The sequence below is a fragment of the Thamnophis sirtalis genome, unplaced genomic scaffold (genome assembly GCF_051295495.1).
Source record: "Thamnophis sirtalis isolate CommonGarterSnake01/CBP01778 unplaced genomic scaffold, rThaSir2_p1.2 scaffold_11, whole genome shotgun sequence".
In the NCBI taxonomy this organism is placed as follows: Eukaryota; Metazoa; Chordata; class Lepidosauria; order Squamata; family Natricidae; genus Thamnophis; species Thamnophis sirtalis.
In genome coordinates, this window is record NW_028261391.1 from 42,028,013 (window position 1) to 42,044,997 (window position 16,985).

At 37.5% G+C, this 16,985-nt stretch overlaps 2 protein-coding genes across 10 annotated transcripts in view; one reads left to right on the plus strand and one right to left on the minus strand.

Annotated features, from left to right (window-relative positions):
- Positions 1–12,962, plus strand: LOC106540894 (coagulation factor X). Of its 2 annotated transcripts, XM_014056190.2 has the most exons (10): positions 1–40; positions 634–758; positions 1,097–1,257; positions 2,697–2,721; positions 3,133–3,246; positions 4,642–4,776; positions 5,845–6,137; positions 6,693–6,810; positions 8,501–8,746; positions 12,591–12,962. In XM_014056190.2, the coding sequence occupies exons 2-10, from the start codon at positions 683–685 to the stop codon at positions 12,599–12,601; spliced, it is 1,179 nt and encodes a 392-aa protein (XP_013911665.2). In that variant the 5' UTR covers positions 1–40; positions 634–682; the 3' UTR covers positions 12,602–12,962. The 2 variants fall into 2 exon arrangements, with proteins under 2 accessions (XP_013911665.2, XP_013911663.2); XM_014056188.2 differs by lacking the exon at positions 12,591–12,962 and having other exon boundaries at positions 8,501–11,637.
- The window catches only part of IWS1 (interacts with SUPT6H, CTD assembly factor 1), a 24,865-nt gene continuing 19,220 nt past the window's right edge, over positions 11,341–16,985 (minus strand). For 5 of the 8 annotated variants that reach the window (XM_087725670.1, XM_087725667.1, XM_087725663.1 and 2 more), the window contains one exon: positions 11,341–11,732. In XM_087725670.1, the coding sequence (XP_087581796.1) occupies positions 11,601–11,732 (132 nt within the window). In that variant the 3' untranslated portion in view covers positions 11,341–11,600. Of the gene's footprint in view, positions 11,733–15,505; positions 15,660–16,985 lie in introns of all 8 variants that reach the window. The other 3 variants (XM_087725664.1, XM_087725671.1, XM_087725665.1) reach the window with 2 other exon arrangements.

Here is a 16,985-nt window from a genome sequence, read left to right on the forward strand (position 1 = left end):
TTGTAGCAGTTCTAAATAGCATTTTCCCCTTCCTAATCAGGTAAGAGAACACAACATTTCTAATTTTCTGCATACACAAAAAAGCAGACTGTTTCTTTTAAAACTGCCTGTTCCCACCCTCTTTATTTTGTTTCTCTTAATATGTATCTGGTTTCCTGAGTGACAAAGTTTCTGTTATTCAGTGCCAATTGTTATTTGATGAAATGAGAATAATCAACAGCTCTCAGGACAAAATGAAATGCAATCTGTTCTTGTAAGGGGCCTCTTAACACACTTCATTTTTAACAGGAGATTAAAAGAAAATAGGCCTTATTTGCTTGCACTACTATTCTTCAGATGTTTCCTCACTTGGACATATTGTATATGTAGCCATTGCTAGTGCATCAGATCTTCTAACTTCCTCAACATGTTAATTTTTCCTTAAAAAGCAAAATACCTGGGTTATTATTCCAGTACAAATAATTTCTGATTTTAGGAGATATGACTTTTATTCTCTTTATTTCTAGATCTGTAGCCTTCTCTGCTAGTCTCCATCTTTGTTTTTAATATGCACATAATTTTTATTGTTCAGTTCTCTCTCTCTCGTCTCAGTACTTGAAGAATATTTTGTTTAGTCTTGTTTTCTATGTGTAGGTGACTGTCTCCAAATCAAGTATATTCTACTATTCACTTTGGGTATACAATGGCTAGAATTTCCTTCGGGCCAACCTTGATTTTCTTAATCTGCTGCTTCATCATCTTTTCACATTCGTTATCAGGTACCTATTATTCATTAGCAACAGTCACAATATGGATCATGTATTAACAACCATAGTTAATTTTTAAACTCATATGTTTCTGAGTGTTACCTTAAGAATAAAGGTATCTATTTTACTTTCATAAGTGTTGCTTTGAGATAAATTTTGGAGATGAAACTCAATCAAATGTTTCATTTATGGATCTCCCACACCCCTTATTTAAGCCCTGGAGAAATAACCAAACATATCCACCAGTTTAGCCCTGCAATATTCAGTATGCTCAGTATGAATATAAATATATATTTACCCTGAATTGAAGAAACTGGAATCCTTAGTGATACATTACTGTTTATCTACAGTATTTGTGAAAAAAGAGAAGGCAAACCAGGTTCTGAGGATTCAGAAACGTGCTAACACTTTCTTGGAGGAGATTCTCCCAGGAAATTTGGAGAGAGAATGCAGAGAGGAACAGTGTTCATTTGAAGAGGCAAAAGAGATTTTCAAGTCAAAGGAGAAAACGGTGAGCAATGGAAATGGGGGACATCTGACTATTTCTTGCAAATGTGAAATATCCCACAGAAACTGCTAGTTCCTCATTGTTGTTGTTTGTCCTTTGAAGTCAGTATACCTGGTGTTGACACCTGGTAACTGGCTGGACAAGTTCTTTTAGTTTTCTTGGCACGAGTTTTTTCAGAAATGGTTTGCCATTGTCTCCTTCCTAGGGCTGAGAAAAAGTAACTGGCCTAAAGGCATCCAGCCGACTTTGTGATAAGGTAGAACTAGAATTCACAGGTTCCTAGTTTCCAGCATGGTGCCTTAATTACTACACCAAATTGGCTCTCAGAAACCACTGTAGTTATTGTTGAAACATTTAAAATTAACAGAAATTTGGTAGAGCATTAAAATCAAAAAATACAAAATTACACATACAGTGCTTGTCTGCTGGTCAGATTCACTGGTTTGAGCTGGGCAGTTATACAAACTGAATAAATAAGTTAAATTCAAGGGGCAGCAATCCTCTGGCTTTCAGTGGCGGGAATAAATAGTTTGATTTCTTTAAAGAGTCAGCAAAAAAATCCCCACATATTTAAAATTGAGTTGTATATATACTTTTTCAGCTGAAATCATGATTTCCTATCATTCGCCCTTCACCTCCTACAAGTCTTACAGGATGTCACACTAAGGTGTGGGAATATTTTGGCCATTTTTTCTTATAGCCCAAATTCTCTTTGAACAGGTCAACTGTGCTATATATAAGGAGGAAATGATGAGGCAAAGCATTTACACAATGGTGTATAATAATCCACATCAGTCTGGGTTAACTACAAGATTGTGGAAACTATATTATTTTTTTAATAGAAGATTGGTTCAAAAGTCTTACCGTAACTGAGAAAAAAAAATTCTGCACTCAGCAAATTGCTCCAAATGCCAAATCTGTTCAGTGCCCAAACTAATCTTGGTATGCTTGATTACACTCGCTTTTTAGCTTCAGTGACATAATTGAGGCTGAAGGAGAATCACTTCAATGAGACACCTCCAGGCACAGTTAACAGCATTAATAAATAAATAATAATTGCAGCTAGTAAGTAGAGTCTTACTTTGGAGCAAACTGCTGTTTAAGTTACCACAGGCCCTTTCCGTAATACAATCGACAGTCTTTTTAAAAAATCCAGGCTTTTTAGAGCTTTTACCTTTACAATCCTCTTTATGTATATGTGTGAAAGTTAGAATAATTCAGAAGTGGGTACCATATATATTTGTATTTGTCAATAATAAAAGATTTACATTCATGATGCAAATCCTCAGAGCCAGATCCACTTTTTGTCCAAAACTTTTCTATAGAACCAGGTTGATTTTAAATCATAATGTGTCTTAATTACTTACATTGAGTTGTTTAAGTTAATTTATAAAGGTACTTTGGCCTAATCACATCTGTTTTTTTTTATTATTATTTTGCAGATGGAGTTTTGGTTCGATTACAAAAGTAAACATTTTATTCATTTTCTATGTATTCTGCATAAATAATTGTTCACTAAAACTTAAAGCTTATGCTAACTTTGGCCCCATAAATCTTGAGTTTTTATACATTTTGAAATCTATTGAAGATTTTGCTTTTGTTCTGGCAAGAATTTTGTTTGCATGATAAAATTATTTTAATGTATTTTTCATATAATGAACTGTTACAGTTTTCCTCCTTTGCTCATTAATCTACTGTATTTTCATATTTCATTGACAATACTATTTGTGTTGTTGTTTATAATTTTAATATTTTAGATTGTGTAGTCTGTTATTGAAACTGAAATGGGTAAGAAACTACTTTTATGCATAAAAAAGAAATTACTCTAAATACTTATCTGGATTTGATTTGTATCATCAAATCTCTTTTTCCAAACAGATTCCAACCCCTGTAAAGAAAATACATGTAACAATGGTGGCATATGTAAGGTCAAACACTATACATATTCCTGTACATGTCCCCCGAGGTATGGAGGAAATCAGTGTGAAATAGGTGAGTGAAGTATAACATTAGCCGATCTGCTATTGTTGTAAGAATCTGCTACCTTTTGTGGTAGCTTTCTAGCCTGGTGAGACTTTGTTGGCCAAATGTCATACCAGTGAGAGAAATAAAGGGGTAGTTCAGAGCAGTGGTCACCAACTGGTGGTCCGCAGAGAAATATTTGCATTTCTCTCGGGGAGCCCAGTCAAAGTTTCCCGCGCTGCTCACACTTCAGCACTTTGACTCCCAGGGACAGGATGAGGTCCTTCAGATAGTTAGCTTGGCCGCCTGTTAGCAGAGAGAAATGCCCAGGATTAACCCTAGCTTTGTTGTCATTGTCACAGGACTGGCCCTTTGGTCATCCCAGAGCAGCTCTTTCACCTGGGGAGCAGGGAACTCCCCTGCAATCCAGTGCACCAGGGTGGAGGAGCTGTTCCTGGATGACCAAGGGGCCGTTGTGTGACTACTACAGCTCTGGAATATGGGACCAACTTTCCCACCAACGTCAGCAAGCCACAGTCAGTCTGCTCGTCTTCGTTTTCCTTCACTCAGATTGACCAAGCTTCTGGATCAATACAAAAGAGGTTTCTAGGATGTGTGACTGGACCCAGTGCTTTCTCTCAGGCCTCCCATCCAGAGCCTTGCAGAAGCAGACAGGCTGAATTCCCTAGTTGCATATCACAGAGTCCGAAGTTGGTGCTATAGAAATATATTTCTTTTTAATGTATATAAATGGGTTGCTTTTGTTCTAAATGGGTTGGTGTTCCCCTTCTACTTGCTAGTAAGATGATAGCCTGTGGGAGTCTTCTCTCACATACATGGGGATTGGAGAAAATATCAGGTAGAGCCTCCCATCCCCTGGAAAGTAGGTGGTGATAGCAACTAAGCTGCTATGTTAAGGCAGAGGGTAAAGCTGGAATCAAAGGATTCTGGGAGAGGTGGTGTGAGATGCCAACTTTTCTCTTAGGGAGTAAGTCATAATACTAAACACCATAAACTGGTGATCCAGTAGAATCTAGAGAGCCAGTTTAGTGTAATCCAGTGCTTGAAGGCACTCGACTAGAAACCATGAGATGTGAACACTACTCCTGTCTTAAGTATAAAGCCATCTGGATGATACTGAGCAGCCACTGTCTCTCTCATCCCTAGGCGGTAATAATCGCAAATAATTGCCAAGAAAACTGCATGGATTAACTCAAAGGTGCATGCACACCCATGCACACACACACACACACACACACACACACACACAAACACAAGAATAACTTGAAGATCCCTCTACTAATTTTAAAAATGATAAATTGTGATTTGGGTTCCCACTACTGATAGCCTATTATTACAGGATTACAGTCTGCTGGAGAGAGTAAGTAGTAATCACCCAAGAACTATCCCCTGTCTCCAATGTAGAGAAATTTGAATGCTGGTACAAAAATGGAGATTGTTGGCAATATTGTCAAGATACCGAACATTCACGTCGTGTGATCTGCTCCTGTGAAGCAGGATATATGCTAAGTGAAGACGGGAAGGGTTGTACGCCCTCAGGTAATGCCTCCTCTTACTGGTTTAAAAATGTGGGTTTAGAAACTAAATGTTCCAGAAGCCCTTTTCAGTCTGGTTTTCCCTAAATGGGCTGATGTTATGGTTCCTGAATTTCCAACCAGTCAGCATGAAAAGCAACAGATTGTCTACTTTAGATGCATGGACCATGATTAGGTTGAATAAATCAACATAAATAAATGATTATGTATTATGTTGAATAAAATTTGACCAAATTTCCTCTTTATATGTAGAATAAGCACTCTGTGAATGCTTTAAATGTTGAATTCATTTTGCCCCACACAGCTGACGTAAGTGAGCGGTGGCAGCTCAGGATTACTACTTAAGTATATTTAGGGGTGTTATTTAGCTAGTTCTATAAGTAATTAGAGGTACCAAGACTTCTCAGACATTTTTCTTCAATGCAAGCAGAAAGGTTGCCTAAATCCATACATAGGTATTTACCATAATTTAACTTGTTGCTTCTTGATTCCAATGTAGAAAAGATAGCAAGAGAATTAGTAGGCAGAAGGCAATTATAAAGCTGCAGTTATCAAATAGAACAACTTGGGGAGGGGAGGATTTCATAACTTGTTTTATAACCTAAAAATATTGGCCAACTGGAATATTGTTAACATGACAATTAATGGGAGAATCTAGCAATTATTGGAAGTTCATATTCTGGCTGGCTATTGGTACTTTTATCCATCAGGCATACTTTGATTTTTCCCAGTGTTTGACAAGTTACCTTCATTTTTTTATGTATTTATGTATGCTGTAGAATTTTATACAAAATAGAAGACAAATTAAAAAAGGAACAAAAAAGGAAAAGAAAGAAAATAAGTTTTGAAATGTGACTTTTAACCTTCAACAGATAATTAATTACAGTCTAATAATCTTCTCTACCTCTTAAATGTTACACAAATTATTTTACTTCCTCACTTAGTTGATCTTTTAAAATCCTCAAGCCCATAAATCATCATATAACTTTTTTTTCTTCTTTCAGCAAAATAAATAAGGACACAACGTAAATTAAGTACAGTTACCCACACTGTTTAATCTCCCTGACTTTAGATCGCTTTCCTTGTGGGCTGATTAAGCGATCCACACGTTCTTATGAGCGAGGAAGAGTCATACAAAGTGAAACGAATGCTCATGAGAACATGACCAACTGGAATCAGACGTTAAGTTGGGCTTCCTCAGGATGGTTGAATCTCACAGCAGAAATTGAAGATGACATGGAAAAGCTAGAAGGAAATTTCACAGAGGAGGATTTACTCAGATGGTCAAATATTAACTCCACAGATGAAGAAAAAACCAGAATAATTGGGGGATCTTTCTGCCGCCCAGGAGCATGTCCTTGGCAGGTAACACTATTGTGCTTAAAGGGTTTGATAAATAGCCTCATTTTACAGGATATTGTTAGAATTGCAGGGTCAGATTCCTCTATGAAGCAGCAGGGTGCAATCTTTTTCAATGGAATTTAATTCTGAGTGGCAAGCTAGGAGATGAATTCCAAAACACAAAGAGAGACAGAACACAGAAATTGGAACTCTCAATAGTTCATAACTATCTCCTTATATTCAAGATATTGAGGCTCAGGTCATGAATGTTTCCTTTCAACAAGCACAGTACCAACAGGACCTCTAAAAATCATTCAGATGTGTCCTTAAATGATACCTTTGCCTTCCAAGGGAGGACAACTGACTGTAGGTGCTGTCCTTTTGTATAAATATTGGAAAAAGGAGGTTTACAATATTGTTGTGGGCATATGAAGAAATGTGTTGCTTCACATCCCTGTATTTTTGTGTATGATGATTGACCTCTGATTCAAAGCTAAATAATTCAAAGGAGAGTGTAGAAAATTCATACAGATTTGCAGTTGGGTTAGACAACAATTTCTTTTTTATTTTTCTTCCTAGGTACTGATTCAAAATAATAGAGATTACGGTTTTTGTGGGGGCAGCTTGATCAGTAGTCAGTGGGTACTTACTGCAGCACACTGTTTTGACAACATTATTCCACACCACGTTACAGTGGGTAAGTAGTAGAGACGCAAACAAAATTACAGTCTTCTAATGCTTGTTTCCCCCCACAATGTATTCCTGAAGAAATAGTAGATTCTCCTGTTCTGATATCACATTCCTGTTGTAAAAAAATTAATGCATTTCTAACCTTTGAAATTATAGAAGCAAACATACACCTTAATGTTTCTTAGCCTCACTACCCAGAATTCTCCATCCAGGAAGTCAACATATCTTAAAGTTGAGATTGAGAAACATTGATATATTTTAATTAATGTTATAAATTGCTACTCTTACCTGATTATTTATTGGCCTGAGTATATTATGCAGGTATACTTGATTACAGATCACCCGATTTGCCAAGGCATTTGGAGAGAATTGCTACCATAAAGCCATTTTCTTTCTTTTTGATCCCTTCTGGATTTATTTTCATTACTATCATTGTTCTTTTGTTTTCTGCTGTTTTGATAGTTTTTTGATACGTATTATTCTTTGTTTTTTAATGTTTACCAATTGTGAACTGCCCTGGGTCCCTGGGAGTTGGGCAACATATAAACGAAATAAATTATTATGGTTGGTCACACAATCAGCCAAATATTTTGACTGGATTATTATGGTTGGTCACAGTTCGCCCAAAGTTTAGACAGGATTTGATTTTTAATCTACTTAGTGAGTCCTTTCTAAGGACCTGGGATAGGCAGAGGTTGTTGCTTGATGGTGATTTATTTATTTATTTGTATTTGTTTATTTATTTATGGAAATGTAGATGACTACCCAACTCACTCTGAGTGACTTCGGTCTTAAAGGTATCATCACATGATATAAACTGTTCTAAGTAAAGCTGTCTTTTGCAATTGTCTGATGGTAATTTTGTCAATGCTGATGATGATGTTCAAATGGTGCTCCAGATGTTTTGGGATTGTTCCCAAGGCTCCTAATACTATTGGTAATATATTTGCCTTCTTTTGCTACAGTCATTCTACTTTTTCAGTTTTCATATATTATTTCAGAGACATCACCTAGCTTGTTCTAGGACAATCCTTTGGGCTAATAATATAATGGTAGTATATACTGTATTCTTCAGTGGTGAAATTAATATTCTTTACTACCAGTTCTGTGGGCATGGCTTGGTGGGCGTGGTAGGGGAAGGATACTGCAAAATCTCCATTCCCACCACATTCCTGGGAGAAGGATATTACAAAATCTCCATTCCCTCCCCACTCCAGGGGAAGGATACTGAAAAATCTCCATTCCCACCCCACTCTGAGGCCAGTCAGTTCTCTGAACTATTCAAAATTTCCGCTATCAGTTCTCCAGAACCTGTCAGAACCTGTTGAATTTCACCCAGGTATTCTTCCTTTAAAAAAACCCCTAGTAATAAATTGGAAGTACCAGTGGAAGAACAATGATAATGTGACCAATAGAAGACAATATCATTTCACTTTCCCATAGAGTTCTCTAAACAAGGTAAGACAGTTGTACAACGACAACTTTACTTAGAAGCCTCCTTGTTTTTGAAGTGCCTAAGAAAAAAAAATCTGCATACTTTAAAGCATTTTAATGTACAGAATCAGTATTTCAATAACCAAATGACACTATTTCTACTTGGATCTAAGGCTATTCTTATGTTTTTGTTTTTCACTTTCCTTGTTTTCCACTGTCAATACCTGCTTAGATTTTTCCACACACTTTTATTTGCTTTTCAGGAGACTTTGACAAACATCAGCGAGAACGAGATGAACAAAAAGTAAGAGTACGGCGTCACTGGAGACATCCTCAGTATAACTCACAGAACTACAACAATGACATTGCTTTGGTCCAATTGACTAGCGATGTGATTTTTACCCAGAACGTACTTCCTATTTGCCTTCCTCGTCCTAGCCTAGCTAATGTGCTGATTGAAGGCGTAGCCCAAGGAATAGTTAGTGGATGGGGTGCAACTCATGCTAAGGGTAAGTTAACTCGCTTTCTCATGAAAGTTAAGTTGCCTATTGTGAGCATGGAGACCTGTCGGCAGTCCACCAAGAAGCTCATTACGGACAACATGTTTTGTGCTGGCTATGATGGGGAAGGACAGGATGCTTGCAAAGGAGATAGTGGTGGACCTTTTGCTGTGTCTTATCACAATACTTGGTTTCTCTTGGGGATTGTCAGTTGGGGAGAAGGTTGTGCTGAAGTGGGGAAATACGGAGCTTATACTCTAGTACCCAATTATATTTCATGGATAAATGAAGTAATCGAAACTAATTCTTGAAGGGTTTTTTTTTTGCCTAACCTGCAGTGAAGGCCCATCTGTATAAAATATTTTTTGTGGGTTTGGTAATATTTAACAACTTGAATAGCCAGGTCACATTGCAGGTTTGTTTCCTATAGCTGCTCTTAACTGAAATAAACAATTAAGTTGCCCTTTTCTTTGTATAGAAACAGAATTGTTCTATAAATCTGCATCCAATTCAGATTTAAGCATAAGCAACTGGATAAGTAGAAATACTGCCTCAGTCCCTACTTCCCAAAGTGATTTTTTAATCCTTGTAAAAGGACTCCAAGGATACTGACAAAAATAGAATCACAGTGTCATGCCACAAGTTGTTTCTTTCATGTTTGAACAAGATCAGGATATATGTTGAAAAGGGTGGGACTTGCATGGTGATTCCACGACTCTTTCATTATTCTGACCCTACCTTGAAATCTTTCCCCCTACCGTCACCTCCACAAATGCCAAGGGGTTGTGTGATCCTGCAAAATGCAGTAGGCTATGGTGGAAAAGGAAGAGCCAAACATTCAATTTGTGTTTATGCAAACATGCATAATGTGATGACTGACAAACCATTGTCATGGATTCCCAAAATACGTTTGAACTCTAAAATAACCAAAGATGAGAAACCTGCAGCTGCACGATGTGCCATATTTAGTTACTGTTACTCTTGAATACCTTTTTGTGTTGGCCAAAAACCACCCCGCAAAAGCATACAGCTGCAGATTTTTAATTGATCTGTTGTATTTAATTGATAGTTGTATCTCTTGAAATCTGTCCTATAGAGATAAAATGTAAATACATAAGGGATATTCTTCCACCCACTCCCGATGCCCGTGATTATAGTTCTTCCCCACTCATTCTCTGCTGAATAGTATTTGGAAACATACTGAATGTGGAGGGAGTCTCAGGCACAAAATTGAATTATCCTTGAATGATGTGCTGTGACTTGCATTCCATAAAGTGGGTAGAGAGCCAAGTGAAAGAAAAGATTACACAATTTGATTTCATTCCATTAATTGAATTTAATGAATGAATAATTTAATGAATAAAATATGGTTCATCTTATTACTTTTGGAGCAGTATGCCTAAGGATACGCATTTGTATGCCTCATAGTTGCAAGAATGTCAGTATTGTATCCTGCAGCAAGAGGTTGGAACCGTAGTGCCAACAGCAAACCACAAGGATGGCCAGAATGACAGGTGCTTGATGACATTAGACTTGCATTTTGGCATCAGATGCTCACCAGTCATGCCATTTGCACGACATTATTGTCAGGCAGATTTTGCCACTTGCTCCTCCCACGCCCCAAGCTCATAACACTATATACTTGGGGAACTCAGCCCAAGCTGATCTATTTGCATGTATCTGAACTACAAGAAAAAGCTCTCCCAATATGGAAAACAGGTCTACAGAACATCATCTTTTACATGGTTTAAGCAAATGGTGAGGGGAAAGATTTCAAGAAAGGAATGTTTCACATTCTTCAAATCATATTCCCCAATATAGCCAGGATTGGTTCAGAATTAGTCATGGCATGTAAGCAAAAATAAGCTTTTGAGCATTTTTACAACTGAACAGATTCGAGACCCTGTGACCCTAACCCTAACGCACCAGACAGCAAAACAGATTACAGGAATTTCAATGAATCCACGTATTCCTATTGTGCTCCTAAACGTATTAATGACTCCAGATGAATTATTTTAATAATCGGCATCAGGCCATTGCAAGAAACAGCTTTGTTTGGAACAGCTTGCATCCTGTGACAATATCTCTAACCCCTTCAAGTATTAATAGCTGTCAATCATTCCAGGTCGTTGAAAATAATCTGATGGATAAAATCCAGTCTGAACATCTGGCTGACTCTATAGTAGGAAATGGAATATAATTACTTCCAACTACTGTTGCTTAAATGCATTCCTTCTGTGATAAGCATTAAAATAAATGACAATGCATTTACAGAAGAGATAAAATAGATTATAAGGTTCAGAAGATTCTTAAACCCCATGACATAAGCATATTAAATGTTTAATATGTTCTTTCTTTCTCTTCAAAAATGTGATATATTTGTTCTAAAGTTCCGAAGGAAAAATATTTTAAAAGAAAAAATGGCTTATCATAGTATTTGATTAGTTAACAGAAATCTATATACAATATGTAAACAAACACACTTTACCTTTTAATTATCAAAATATAATGTAATAATGCAAGCTCTTGTATTCTTTGAGGCTTCAGAATAGTAAAACTTCTATATACACATTCAATTCACAAAATATCACACAAACCCCACCTCAGAAACAGATTTTAATGTATGAGATTTGCAGCAATACAAGGTTTTGTCTGTACAAAGGAAACGAGGTCAGGGTTAAATAAAACCATAATGAACAATGTCCCAGGGTTTATCACCCTGAATCTACATGTATTACAATCAGTTGAACCAACAATTTGAAGATGCACTTAAAAACCCCAAAGTTTTTTTGTTTTTTTTTAAAAATGTAGACATCTTCTGAGAGTCTATACAGGAGACCATCAAAGGTGATTCTGGGGAAGGTCACAATGGCATTTTATTGCCTTCAATGCTGATTTTTACAGCATGGGATGTTCTGCTTTTTTTCCTGATGTCTGTGAACTTCCGCATCTGTTTGTCCAGGCGACTGACACCTTTCTTCGAACTTGCCTGGAACTTGAAAGAAAACTTTCATTTAGTACTAGAACATTCATCAATGACATCTTGATGTTTATAAACCACAAAAATGTACATATGCCATCCCTTGTTGCAGTTGCTACTGTTCATTACAGCTGGTAACACTGTGAGGGACTCTCAATAGCTTACTTTCAAATGTAGTCGAGAGATGTATTGTATGTTACAGATATACAAAAGAAAGTGCTGCTTTTTAGGGGGGAAAATTCTGGACACAATTCTTTACATGCTGCTGAAGTTCAGAATCTAGATCATGAATTTAAAAATCAAGGATTAGCTCAGCTATTCAGACCTCATTCATGAGAGACGGATGCATTCCATACATCACTGGAGTGTGCAAAAGGGAGAGTTCACAGGAACATTAAGGACATTATAAGGAATCTATTAATTACTCTCTGATGTCTTAAGCCAGGTTTATTTTCTTCTTTTAATTTAACATTCAGTCTTGTTTCTAAGCATTAAAGGTAGAAAGAAATATTTAGAAGATTCTGTGATAAATATACAATTCTGACACTCATAAATGCACTGTTTAACAACTGGCTAATGACATAATTATTCTCAAAATTTAATGCTATGTTTCAAAATGAAGTTCTTTTTCCTGTATTGGATAATTATGTTTTGGGTTTCCTGTTGTATATTAAAGCAAATAAAAATCTACTCTAAAAGATTATTAAGTCCGCAGTCTTTTGCAGAGTGGCTTGGTAAATACTGTCCATTATGGAAAATATAACTGAGGATGAGAAAAAGGGAATGTTTATGATGCATCACCACCCCTAACTAGAATATTAATTTATTGAACCCCATTGGATTTCTTTCAACTAGCAATTTTCTGTCCAACAGTAGGTGACTAGAAACTCTTTGAAGGAAATGGCATCTGTTGAGCTCCCAAGCAGCTATATTTTTCTCTCCTGTTTCCCTTTGGAAAAGTCTAAGGAAATTAGAAATAATAAGAAACATCAGAATCTACATGTGAATGGGATTATTTTTCTTTTTATGACTTGTAATCCCAGAGTGGTTGAATGGAGCTGAGTGTTTACTGGCCGGATGCCCTTCCTGACACCTATGCAAGGTTTGCAGCATATTTTCTCTTTGCACCTTGATAGAGAAACTTCTGTTGCTGCCTAGGACTGAACTCTCAACCTCCCAATTGTGAGGTGAGTGTCTGAACCTCTTAGCCACCTCTGCATGTGAAAGGGATTCAAAACTATGAAAGTCCCTAGTATACATAACAACATATTGTATAAGACAAAAGAACAAGAAGTAGTGCATGACAAAACAAAGAATGTTATTAAACGGTTCCATGAGGAATGTTTTACAAATTTAGCTTACACAGTGGTACTCATGTCAACATGTACAAAATAAAACAAGAAGCAAAATGCTGCATTATTCATAGAAAATATCTCAAAATCTGTATTAGGACAAAACCTTTATTAAACCTTTTATCAAATCAAGTAAAAGTTCTTGAGTTGTGATGTGAATTCCCAGGACTTTTGGGGGAAGATAGCTGACTGAAGACAGGAGTCAAGACAGTTCCACAGACAAGCGGAATGGACAATACAGCTTTGTACATGGGAGTGAAAGCAGACTAGTTCCCTTTAATCTTTTCTGGATCAAAGAGAACAATGTGAGATTACCCAAGCTGATTCTCCTTATGGCCATTCATTCTACTCACAAGGACACCACAAGACAGCAATCTAGTGTGAGAGCAGGGGGAAGGAGTCAAGAGACAGGGAATTCACCATTTTGCTCCAGCTGCAAACTAGGGCTTTTCAAGGACACAGGAATTTTTTCGAACAAATTTGTAATAAGGATCAACAATCATCTGAATGGGTCACAGAAAAAAAAACCTGTCTTACATAAAAGGAAACACCCCCCCCCCCCCCTATAAAGTTTATGTATTTGATCAGGGATAAAATAGATGATGTTACTTTTCTGGGTGATTTTTTCTGGATTATTGATATCTTATTGGATTTGTCCAAAATGGGTATGATGTAGAATCTTCTTCCCATACCATTGTATGTAATTATAATTTTATATTACTTAAATTGGTTTTATACTTAACTGTTCTTCTTTAGTGAAAGTTAAGGAAATTTGGAGATTTTTTTTAAAAGGAGAAATTATTTCTTTTTGTTATGTTACCTTTAGCTTTTTTTAGAGTTCTTAACTTATAGGTATTTGTTTAGTGACTATTTAAAGTTAAAACAACACTGAAAAGTGTAACATAGAGCTTGGTTTTCACATGATCATTACAGTATTCCCATCATCATGTGATCAACATTTTGGGGCTTGGCAACTGGAATGTATTTATCACAGTTGCAGTGTCTTAGGGTCATGTCATCTGTAACTTTCCAGCTGGCTTTCAATAAGCAAAGTCAATGCAGCATGCCAGATTCATTTAACAGCTGCAGTGATTTGCTTAAGAACTGTGACAAAACGTTTGCAAAATAGGTGCAAATTACAATTAACAACTGTCTTGTTCAGCAACAGAAACCTTGGGCTTCATTGTGGTTTAGTTGAGGACTACTTGTATTAGGATAATGGGATTATTGTATATTTATGAAATGTAGATGCAGTGGTGATACAAAATGTGTATCTGAAAATAAGACATTATGCATTGAGGCTTCCTTTCTATAAATGAAAGAAATGGTCCCTTTTTGTCATGTTAAATTTGAGTTTTAAAATTTTCATTGTATTAAGAGGCTGGAACATTTCATGACTTTTATATGGAATTTTGTTATAGTTAAGAGATGAGATGTGCAATGTTGAATATTTAATATATATATATAACATGTTAAATGTTAAAAAGTTATGAAATGGATCTTTGCTGGTAACTAGATTGAAGAAGATGTTTTTTATTTAATTTGCCTATTGTTAAAAAAAGAGTTAGGACTATGGGGCCTTACTGTAATGAAATGGGCTGGGGAAGAAAAACAAAATTACCTATTTTCCAATAATAAGAATCCAAGCTACACATGGCAACCTAAATCCATAGTTCTTTGGGTTATTCCCAGGAAATTTCTCAATTACAGTATAATAAGGTCTGAGGAATGTGTTAGGATGGTGGAGTACTTTAGATGACATGCTGCTTCTTTTACTCCAGAAAATGTACAAAATCAGTTCAAACCAATCTTCTCAGGAATTATGTTTATAATAAACTACTTCATGCAAGGTAATTTGTCTAATGTTGAGATTAAGGAGATGAACATGTATTATATTTATCTATACTGTATTGAAATTTTTTTTCATCATTAAGAAATTCTGTTTAATTATTTAAATTCATACATGGCAATTAACCTTCTATAGCGATTTTTTCTAGCATAATATTTTTATTTTCCAGAAGTCTTAGGTTACAATTACAATTTGCACCAATGAGGTGAACTGACTATTCAATAAAATTATTGATACTCATCTGGAATTAGTATGAGCTAAATTGGTAAGAATTGTTAGGATACAGTAAAAGCAACAAGTTGCAGCATGTGGAAAACTCACTGCCACAAGATAACGGTATATAAGACTGCTGTTAGTATCCTTACTGGAAAAAATGCGGTTTTTAAATGTCAACTCTTTTTAGTTTTTCAGTCACAAAGCCCTGGAAACCTCAAAAACAAAGAGTAGCAACAACAAAGCCCCCATGTATTAGTTATTTTCCCTGACTGGAAATTTTTAATGAAATCTCGGAGTTGAAGACATGCCCTTTTGTCTAAATGGATAACAATGGCAAGCACTGCAGCACATGCACACTCTTTCAGGGATACCTCTTGGATCAGGGACAATATAAGGCTACAAGGGCATCCTGTTGCCTTCAATGCTGAACTTGACAGCTCGATGCATTTTGCTGAGACGTTTCTCTTCAGCAAACCGCCTCTTGTGTTTTTCCAGACGATTAATACCTTTTTTAAGAGTGCTGGGCTAGAAATTAAAGAATGGACTACTGATAACAGACAACACAATCACTTAACGATCATTTGCTTTGCCTTGTTTCACATATATTTCACAGTGCTCCGCAAATTTTTTAGGAATGTAGTGTGAATGGTATGCTTGGTTGATGTTTGCACCCACTTTTTAAAATTCATACTGTTGTATTTTCTGTGTTTAACTTATTTCGTGGGGACTGCATGGGTGAGTGGCTGCGTGTGTATGAGAGGGTTGAGAGTATTGCCTGGTGTCTCCTCCACTGAGTGCCACTGCAGAAGTGGTAGGGGCCCAGACTTACTTCCCGTCCCAGAATGAGTGTTAAGGATTGCCTGCTGGGTGGTGCGGGAGCTGTGGGAGGGGTTGTGGGGTCTACGGTAGCGGGGGAGGGCCGGAGCATTACGGTCACTATGGGGAGGGGCAGGTATGACTGGAACTTCAGGGCTGGCCATTACCGGGGAAGGAGGGTTCGTTACATCACAGAGATCCCTCCTTCCGGCCCTGTTAGTTCCACTCCAGGGCCAGGTGGTGAGAATTGTCAGGACCCTGGTCTCAGGCTGTTGTTGCTAAATGCCAGGTCTGTGGTTCACAAAGTTCCCCTTGTCCGGGACCTAATTTTAGACAAGGGGGCAGACCTGGCATGTATTACTAAGACCTGGCTGGGCCTAGAGGGAGGAGTCCCCCTCACTGAAATGTGCCCAGAAGATTTTCAGGTGCTTCATCAGCCGCGACCCCAGGGAAGGGGTGGAGGAGTGGCTGTCATCGTCCAAGGGTCTTTAGTTCCTCGTAGGATCCCTGCTCCAGAGTTTGTCGGGTGTGAGTCCCTGTTGATGAAGCTGGACCTTGGTGGTCAAGTGGGTCTGTTGCTAACGTACCTACCTCCCAACAGCGTTGCAACAGCCCTCCCCTCGCTCCTCGAGTCAGTAGCCAAGTTGGCGGTGGAGTTCCCCAGGCTTATGGTTCTGGGGGATTTCAACCTGCCTACACTTGGTGAACGCTCTGATGGGGCGCAGGAGTTCATGGCTTCCATGACAGCCATGGACTTGACCCAAGTAATTCGAGGTTCGACTCATTCAGCGGGTCACACACTTGACCTTGTATTTCTGTCGGAGCAGTGGAGATGTGATCTAGAGTTGAAGGGCATTAAAACCTTGCCCTTGTCATGGTCTGATCACTTCCTGCTGAGGCTTGACTTTCAGAAGCCAATCCTCCACTGTAGGGAGGAGGAACCGATTAGGTGATTCCGCCCCAGGCGCCTGATGGACCCAATGGGGTTTCAGACGGCACTTGGAGAAATACCTGACACTATCGTCCACAATCCGG